Here is an 8095-nt window from a genome sequence, read left to right as displayed (position 1 = left end):
CGGCGCCGGGGCGGAACGGGGCTTGCTGCTTCCCGCGCCGGAGGCGCTTTGCGGCGGAGCTTTGCGACTCTGCAGGCGCGTTGGGCCTCCTCAGCCTCAGCCACACAGGCCTGGGCTTTCCCAGAGACGCCCCTTCTCTCGCCAACCTTACCCTCGATCCGTAATCGCGGACCTTTCAGCTGCCTCCGACAGGGCAAATGTGAAATCCAGAGCCTCGTCAGCTCTGAGCAAACCCCCCCCAAAAAGAGACTTCCCGTATTTCAGAGGCGTTGTTCTGGTTAGTGCATCCCGCAGCTAATGCTCAGTTTCCTGCAGCAAGGTGGGCGCTGCTGATTTGCCATTCATCAGCCATCTAAGCTCCCCGTGGTTTCATCATCGTCCTCATGGTAATACTCCCAGCTGACAGCTTGTGTTAGTCTGCTGCTCCAGCTGCAACAGCTTGTAGTTTTTGGCATTAAATTCCACATGGAAGGCTCAGAGCATGTCTTGCCTTCATCAGAAGCACTCCGTGATCCTAGTCTACCTTCCCAAGTGCTCCCAGCCCTTCCTAGCTGGGTTGGCATCCGCAATTACTCAGAAAGTTGAAGGATCATATTGGTGGGAAAGGACCACTGGAGGTCATCCTGTCCACCCTCCAGCTCAAAACTGGGCCAACTTCAATGGCCAGATCGCACAAGGTGGTGGTAACACAGGTGGTGAATATTTCTGAGGAAAGGCATCTCTGGTAAAAGTTTAATTAACATGTTGGGCAGAATTAGGCTTGGGCTCTGCATGAAACCTCCCATGACAAAATCTCCTGGATGACAGGAAGTGGCTTTTAGCATATGATGTCCCAACCCACTGCAGGTGACACTGCTTCAGTCCTACCCTCCAGGCTGGGGTGCCGGGGTGGGCTGCGGCTGCCAGGGTCCAGCAGAAGCCATTGGTGCCAGCCCAGCTTTGGCACCTGTGGGCGAGGGGCTGAGCAGAGCTGGATGTTTACTGGCTGGGAATGCTGCTTTGAGCTGACGGCTGCCAGCATGTTGTGGTTAATACCAAAGTCCAAGGCCCTGCTCCCTTTCCTTCCGGTGCACTTTGCTCCTTCACAGCCTCCCAGGGCAATGTCAGGGTTAGATAAGCTGAGCTGGACACACAAACATCCGACGAGTCTCACGCTCTTGCAGTGCATGTGCCAGCTGTCACCCCCACTGCCAAGCATCCCTCCATCCATGTTGAGGGCTGCACGGCAAGCTGCCACCTGCCTTCCCTGCCTCGTCCTGCTTGACTCTCTTGCACCAACTGCTTCTGTGCCACACTCGCCTGAAGTGCTAAGGCTTGGACAACTGGCCCAAGCCAGAGTTGACCTATAGATGAATCCTGTAACTCCCTTGGTTTCCCTCCCTGAGCCATGGCCAGGCTTTGGGTGGAATCCAACAGGAGAATGAAACCAGAAATTTTCCGCTCAAAACAAAGGTGCCAGTTATTCTGGCCTGTCGATCTCTGGTATATAAGGCTGGGCCCGTTAGCAGCGACTTTGGCAGCCTCACCTATGGGTGGATGCACCACGTAGGGTTTCCCACTTGCCGGGACAGGCTCTCCAAACCCTCGCTGTGACCAGGGCTCCCCAGCCACTGTGGACCTGGATGATGATAATATATGCAAGTGGTGATGTATTTTTCTTAATCTCCATTCTCTCTCTCATGTAGTAATGATTTAACGCATTACCCTGTTTTTTTTTTCTGTTTGCTGCTTTAAGTGCACTATTCTGCTTTTTCTTACTGCATGCTTTCTGTATTACACTGATATCACTAGTAAAATACACCTGCTCTTTTCACTCTGGTGTCTGAGTTTAATTGGTATCCTTAAGCACCAGAACATCACCCCATCTGAATTCATTCCCTGGTCATTAACCTGGTTATGATGTGGTTTTCCACTATATCCCCTGCAGAAAAACCCCTCTGCACATAACCAGCTCCTCTTGCCTTTGCTTTCCAAGGCTTTAAAGGAGCCTTTCAGCAAACTGGTGCTGGAGGAAAAGCAACAACATGCTTTTCTTCCCGGCTGTCATCCCTTTATGCTGAAGAATGGCTGGTAGAAGTTTTATGTGCCTCTATGCACACATATGTGGTCTTAAAACAGGAACATATGGCTTGATTGTCTTGTTTCTAGATGACCGAAGAACTTGGAAGAAACAATAGAAATTCTACAAGGAAACCCAAATCCTTAGAGAAATTTTACTTAGGTCTTATATCAAAAAAAAAAAAAAAAGAAAGATCCCCAACCTGACTCTATGGATTAATAAGGAGGTTATGTGCTAAAAGCTCACTTGCACACCCACAGAGGAGCACAGGGAGACGAGGGCAGGAGGGAGATCCCAGCCAGCACCCTGCCAGGCTGCTCCCAGGCCCACCAAAGGCCCATCTCAAGGAGTACAAGGGCACAATGGCAAGTGGGGACCCAAATTATGGACTCAGAGGAAGGGACACCCTGTCTGAGCCCCTCCCGGGGAACCTCAGCCCCAGAGCACCTTTAGGGCTGAGGGGGGTTCGCTGCATACAGAGGTGTGGGACACACAATGGGGTGCAGGGGAAGAGCATTTGGGGATTGCACAGGACTCATTTGGGGCTGTTTAGGGAAGGAACCAAAGGTGGGAAAAGGAGATTTGTGGATGATCAAGTGTGAGAAAACAATGATAAAGGAATAAAAAGGGCTGGTTGCCTGTAACTGGTTTGTGATGGTTTGTCTGGCCATGTCCTGTGCCTCAGCCTGTCCCATCTTCTCATCAAACTCCTTCCTCACTTTTCCCAGGGTGAGGGACTCTCGTTACCATGTGCAGGGGTGTGGGGGGGTCTGGGTGCCAGCAGCAGGGACTTGTGCCCATGGGGCAGCACTGGGCACAGGGGCGAGTGGGTGAGCAGCATGGAGGGTGCAGCTGAAGCAGCCATCAAGAGGGCTTGGGGGCTGTGAGGTGGCTGCGAGGGAGGAGACAGCTGTTAGGGGGACCAGGGATGTCCTGGAAGCTGCCAAAGAGGCTGGGGTCCTGGGAGTCCCTGGGGGTGAGACCATCACAGGGGGGACTGGAGAGGCTGGAGTTGAGGGGCAGCTACTAGGCATCCTGCCTGAGCTCAGCTGCTGGAGGGAGCCACACTGCACATACGTGTGTGTGTGTGTGTGTGTGTGTATATATATATATATAAAAATACACATACATATGTATGTATATATGCCTACTAGTGCACCTCCATCCTAGTCAGCCAGAGAAGGGGGTGGGATGAGGCCGCTGGTGCTGTGTGCATGTGAGTATATACATATACATGTGGTGTATATGTGGGTTTATGTGTGGGTGCCTACTGGAAATAAATACAAGCTCAGTCTGGCTACTGGTTGGGGCTGAGGAAATGAAGCTGCAGCAGCCTCCCTTGGGCTATCACATCTGCCACAAGGCATTTTTCCCAACAAGCAACCTGTTTAAGATCCAACAATTTGCAGTAAGAATCTGGCAATATTTCCACTCCACAGAACTGTGGTTCTGCCAGAAAGCAGACAAAAAGAAGAAAACCAAGATCTGGCATTCCTGTTGATGCAGAAATTATGTTCCTTGAGTTTATTCCTCATTGAGTGCTTTCATGCCTCTGTATTCTCCTCAGAGCACCAAGATCAATGCTCGGCTCCCGTCTGTTTTTTTCGATGTAGGTCACTCTCCTGGGCTCTTGCCTAGCTCTGTGGCCAAGCCCTAAGTGATCCTGCCTGCCTGCTGCTGGCAGCCTTGGGCACAGTTGAAGTGCTAAGGCTTGGACAACAGGCCAAACCAAAGTTGACCTGTAGATGAATCCTGTATATTTTATAACTGATAACCATTGTGCTAGTGAGTATTGTGCTAGGTTATAACCACCTATGCTGATGTAAAAAGTGCCAAAGTGTTGAAGTACTGAAGCCTGAACAACAAGCCCTGAGCTGAAGCTGCTAACTTAGTATGTAATCATTAATGATGGATGTATGCTCACTAGTGAACAACATAACTTTGATGATCATATACTTGTTACTGATAATGAATGTAATGAAAACATGCTTATACTGAATATATTTTTATCCTTCTTTGTGTAGGTGGAAGTTAACAAGGCCATGAAGCTAGCTGTTCAGCCTTGGGACCAGATGTGTGGCCTTGTTCTGAAAAGAATGTGGTCAAAATTGGACAAGCAGGAAAGCTCCCTCGGCTTCCTCCTTGAGCCCTGGCCAGGCTCTGTGGGAATCTAACTGGAGAGTGAAGTCAGATGTTCACTGCACCATAGTCAGGTAGACTTGTTTATTCAATACTACATAAATTTGGACCCTCTTGCAGCGACTTTGGGTGCCTCACCTACAGATGGACACACCATGTAGGATTTCCCACTTGCCGGAACAGGCTCTCCAAACCCTTGCTGTAACTGGGGCTCCCCAGCGGCTGTGGGTCTGGATGATGGTAATGGGTGCAAGTGGTGATGGATCTTTCTTAATGACTATTCTCTCTCTCTAGTAGTAATGATTTGATGCACTACCCTGTATTTTCCTATTTAAGTGCATTATTCTGTCTTTTCTTACTGCACATTTTCTGTATTAATGTTACTTTTTTTAATTATCCCCAGTAAAATACACCTACTCTTTTCACTCTGGTGTCCAAGTTTAACTGGTATCCTTAATCAGCAAAACAGTCCATATCCCTACTGAGTCACCACTGCTCTGGTCACACTGAACCCGCTACCCTGAGGCACCAAACTACGGTTGTGCACCAGCAGCCTGTTAGAAACACTCTGGTTGTAGAAACCAGTTTTCATTTTTTTTCAGGGCCTTTGAAGCACCCTTCCCTCCACATCACTCTGCATACAAGAGCCCAGAGCTACCATCTCTGTGCTGCAGTCAGGCTCTTCCTCCTTAGGCCACCTCACCCCATCCCCTCTGTGATGGGCGTTCCTCTGTTTCAGAGTTCTCAGGAGCCGTGCTCCTACACCCAGGCCCACCACTCTGCGTTTCCTCACAACAGTTACCCCTCCACAATTCAGGGCTGGTCTCGGCACCATTTTAGCATGCACTGGCCCTGCCCGCCCCCCCCATTCCAAGCACTGCCTGTAGGCTCCCAAGGATATGCTGCCTCACAGTTTTGCTCCAGTTTGTTGAGGCATTTCCTTTTCTATTACCCTTAGTAATCTAAAAATCTCCTAGCTGGTGCAGCAGCTGGGAAAGAACATCTCATCTCCCTTTCTCACCCATAAGCACATGTCTGAAAGCAGGCAGCAAGCACAACCTCCACACACAGCCTAAAAACCTTCCCTGCACAAAGAACAGGCTGCTCTGCCCCATATTTAATGAGCAGCAAAGTCATTACCAGTCCTCACAGGCAAAGAGAAGACATGAGCACCAAGCCTGCCTGAAGAGATCAGCTCACTAGTGGAGCAGCCCAGTGCTCCAGCAGCTACTGGAGTAGAGGTGCACACAAATCACCTTGAGCCCAAAAAGGAGCTGTAACAGGAAAGAAGCACAATGCTCAGGGCATGCTGCAGGTGAAACACAATAGCAAGATCTGTGCAATGCCTACCAGATTGATGGCAGGCCCTCAGGAAACCTCCCCCTAAAGTCCACACTACCCTCTCTGCAACCAGCTACCCCCAGAAGTAGTAAACTCCATAAAGTGCCTGTCTACAGCTGCTTCTGAGTAAGATCCAGGACACACCTTTGCTTTTTCTTCTTTTCATTTATTATTCAGTACAGGACACAGGTGAGGTAAGACATCTCACAAGGGTCTAAGCTGACAGGCTCCTTGCTGATGGAGCTGAAGGATGCAAGAGACTGTAGTTTCTTTTTCCTTTCCCCAGCACTGGTGGCCCCCTCTCCCTGGAGCACTGCAGAGAAAGGGGGAGGCACTGGCCAGGATGACTGTGGGCTCTTCCAGGTCAACAGGCAACCAAGGATTTTGCCAATTCAGAGAGGAGGCTGTCAAGACTCTGCCAAGACAACTAACAGAACTCCAGTGTGGTGGTGGGGGGTTAGCAGCACATTTATAACAATGACCGTGGAGGGGAAAAAGCCTCAGAGGAGGCCTCTGTACTGAGACATGTGCAGTGAAAGGTCCCTTCTTGCTTCCATTTCTTGCTCTTAAACACAAGGGACTGCTCCTTACAGGCTGCTTCAGTGTTTGGCATTGATGATATCCACAAACTCTGGCTTGAGAGAAGCTCCGCCAACAAGGAAGCCATCCACATCATGCTGAGAGGCCAGCTCCTTGCAGTTGCTGCCAGTGACTGAACCTGAGGAGGGAGCAGTATTTTAAAAGGTCAGATGTGGCCAGCTCTAGAAAAGAGGGCCAGGGCAAAAGGAGAGACCCGCAAGGTACTAGCCACCTCTTACTATGCAGACAGTAAAGTAAGACTGTCTCCTGTTTACCCAAACAAGCTAGTAGGTGGCTCTTCATGCTGTAACAATCTTGAGCTTCCTCACCAGCAGAGCATGCTGCACAACTGCACCAACAGAGAAACTAAGCGCTCCCTGTGCTGGAAAGGGGCTTCAGACTCATTTACCTCCATAGATGATCCTAGTTGACTGCGCAACAGCATCAGACACGTGGCTTTTCAGCCACCCTCTCAGCTTCTCGTGAACTTCCTGAGCCTGCAACAGAAAGAATCCCACTGAGGTGTGAGCCATTCTGCATACAATTCCCTTTCCCAAAGAAAAAGGAGAGAATCTCTAGAGTTCCTCTAAATCTTTTTAAGTCTTCAGAGAGCATCTCCAACAAAATCTCTGGAGTGGGAAGTATTAGCTGGCCATTTAATCAGCCACCTTTCCCTTGCTCATACCTGTTGGGGAGTTGCAGTTTTACCAGTTCCAATAGCCCAAACTGGCTCATAGGCAAGAACCACTTTACTCCAGTCCTTCACATTATCTGAGGAAGAGAGAAGGTACAAGTAAGCACAGTACCCCATGTTGCAAAGGGCAGAGCTGAAAAAACTTTCTGGAACATGCAGATCTTTTATTAACGTGACCGTGTTAATACAGCGTGTGAATATTTGCAGCACTGTAGCTGCAAGCCTTCCAAGGAAGGCCAGGATGGCCATTTCCCAAATATCCAAAGAAGAATAAAAGAATCCATTTTCTCCCCTTACCAGAAATGGCCTTAGTCTGTTCAAAAACCACCTTCTCCGTTATGCCAGCTTCTCTCTCATCCAGTTTCTCTCCAATGCAGGCAATGACTCCCAGGCCCTCAGCTAGAGCATGAGCCACCTTTTGCCCGATCAACTGGACATGGAAAAAAACAAGGCAACCGATACTGTAGTCGTCTTTTAACTGCTCACCCCTCCAGGCCTTGCAGTCCCAAGCAGGACCATCTCTCCATTCTAGGATCACTCACCTCATCAGACTCCCCAAAAACATGCCTTCTCTCTGAGTGGCCCAGGATCACCCATGTAGCTCCAATATCTTTGATCATTGCTGGGCTAAGGAGAAAGGAGATGACTCGCACCTCTGGAGGAAATTCTCATTGCAGAGTCACCCTGGCTTTGCTGTTATCTGGACTCACCTGATCTCCCCCGTGAAAGCACCCTTCGGTACCTTGTAACAGTTCTGTGCTGCAACTCCAATCTTTGCATCAAGCTTCTGACGGGCAAAGTCAAGGTAGATGGAGGGGGCTCCACAAACCACCTCTGGAAGGCAGAGAAGGTGGTTACCCTTGAGCTAGGTGAAGGGCAGAAACCAGACCCAACCACCGACTCCTAATTCCAGCCTGGAGAGGTCATCCCTCCCCTACCCCGCGCCCGGGAAGGGGCTGCCCGCCCCCCCTCGCTGGCATTTGGGGGACCCTCCGCAGCAGGAATATCCCTGCTATCCGATGACTCGAGAACAAGGAGTAAGCCCTTTCCTGCGGGCAGACAGGTGATACCGGGCCGAGGCCCGGCTCACAGGGGTCCCTTGGAACGGGCCCAGCTGAGGAACCGGGCGAGAATCCCGCCCTGCCTGCACCGGGCGGGAGGAGGGGAAGCAGCATTGGGTTACGTCTGGGCCTGCAACCGGATACGGCGGCGGGGCTCGGCTGAACCACGGGCCCGGGAGCACACGGGGCGGGCAGGGGCAAGGCCGAGGGAGAGAAGCGCGG

General features: G+C 50.6%; 1 protein-coding gene across 1 annotated transcript; it reads right to left on the bottom strand.

Moving 5' to 3' along the window:
• Positions 1-5684: 5684 nt before the first annotated feature.
• On the bottom strand, positions 5685-7646 carry TPI1 (triosephosphate isomerase 1). The gene is made up of 6 exons (XM_026843010.1): positions 7523-7646; positions 7355-7439; positions 7110-7242; positions 6804-6889; positions 6528-6615; positions 5685-6257 (listed from the first exon to the last, which is right to left on the bottom strand). Exons 2-6 carry the CDS (start codon positions 7430-7432, stop codon positions 6139-6141), a joined length of 504 nt encoding a protein of 167 aa, XP_026698811.1. The 5' UTR covers positions 7433-7439; positions 7523-7646; the 3' UTR covers positions 5685-6138.
• Between the last annotated feature and the right edge of the window lie 449 nt (positions 7647-8095).

This window comes from Athene cunicularia (assembly GCF_003259725.1).
Source record: "Athene cunicularia isolate RWA chromosome 1 unlocalized genomic scaffold, athCun1 chr1_part1, whole genome shotgun sequence".
Lineage (NCBI taxonomy): Eukaryota > Metazoa > Chordata > Aves > Strigiformes > Strigidae > Athene > Athene cunicularia.
Note: the sequence above shows the minus strand (reverse complement) of the source record. Positions and strands in the feature narration are given on the sequence as shown.

What these genes read in the sequence shown, in the direction of transcription:
- TPI1 (XM_026843010.1), bottom strand. Translation starts at nt 7,432, where the DNA reads ATGATCAAAGATATTGGAGCTACATGGGTGATCCTGGGCCACTCAGAG. An exon ending in TTTTTGGGGAGTCTGATGAG is followed by an intron (nt 7,243 to 7,354) that starts GTGAGTGATCCT and finishes TTCCATGTCCAG; the next exon opens with TTGATCGGGCAAAAGGTGGC. An exon ending in AACTAGGATCATCTATGGAG is followed by an intron (nt 6,258 to 6,527) that starts GTAAATGAGTCT and finishes CTCCCTCCTCAG; the next exon opens with GTTCAGTCACTGGCAGCAAC.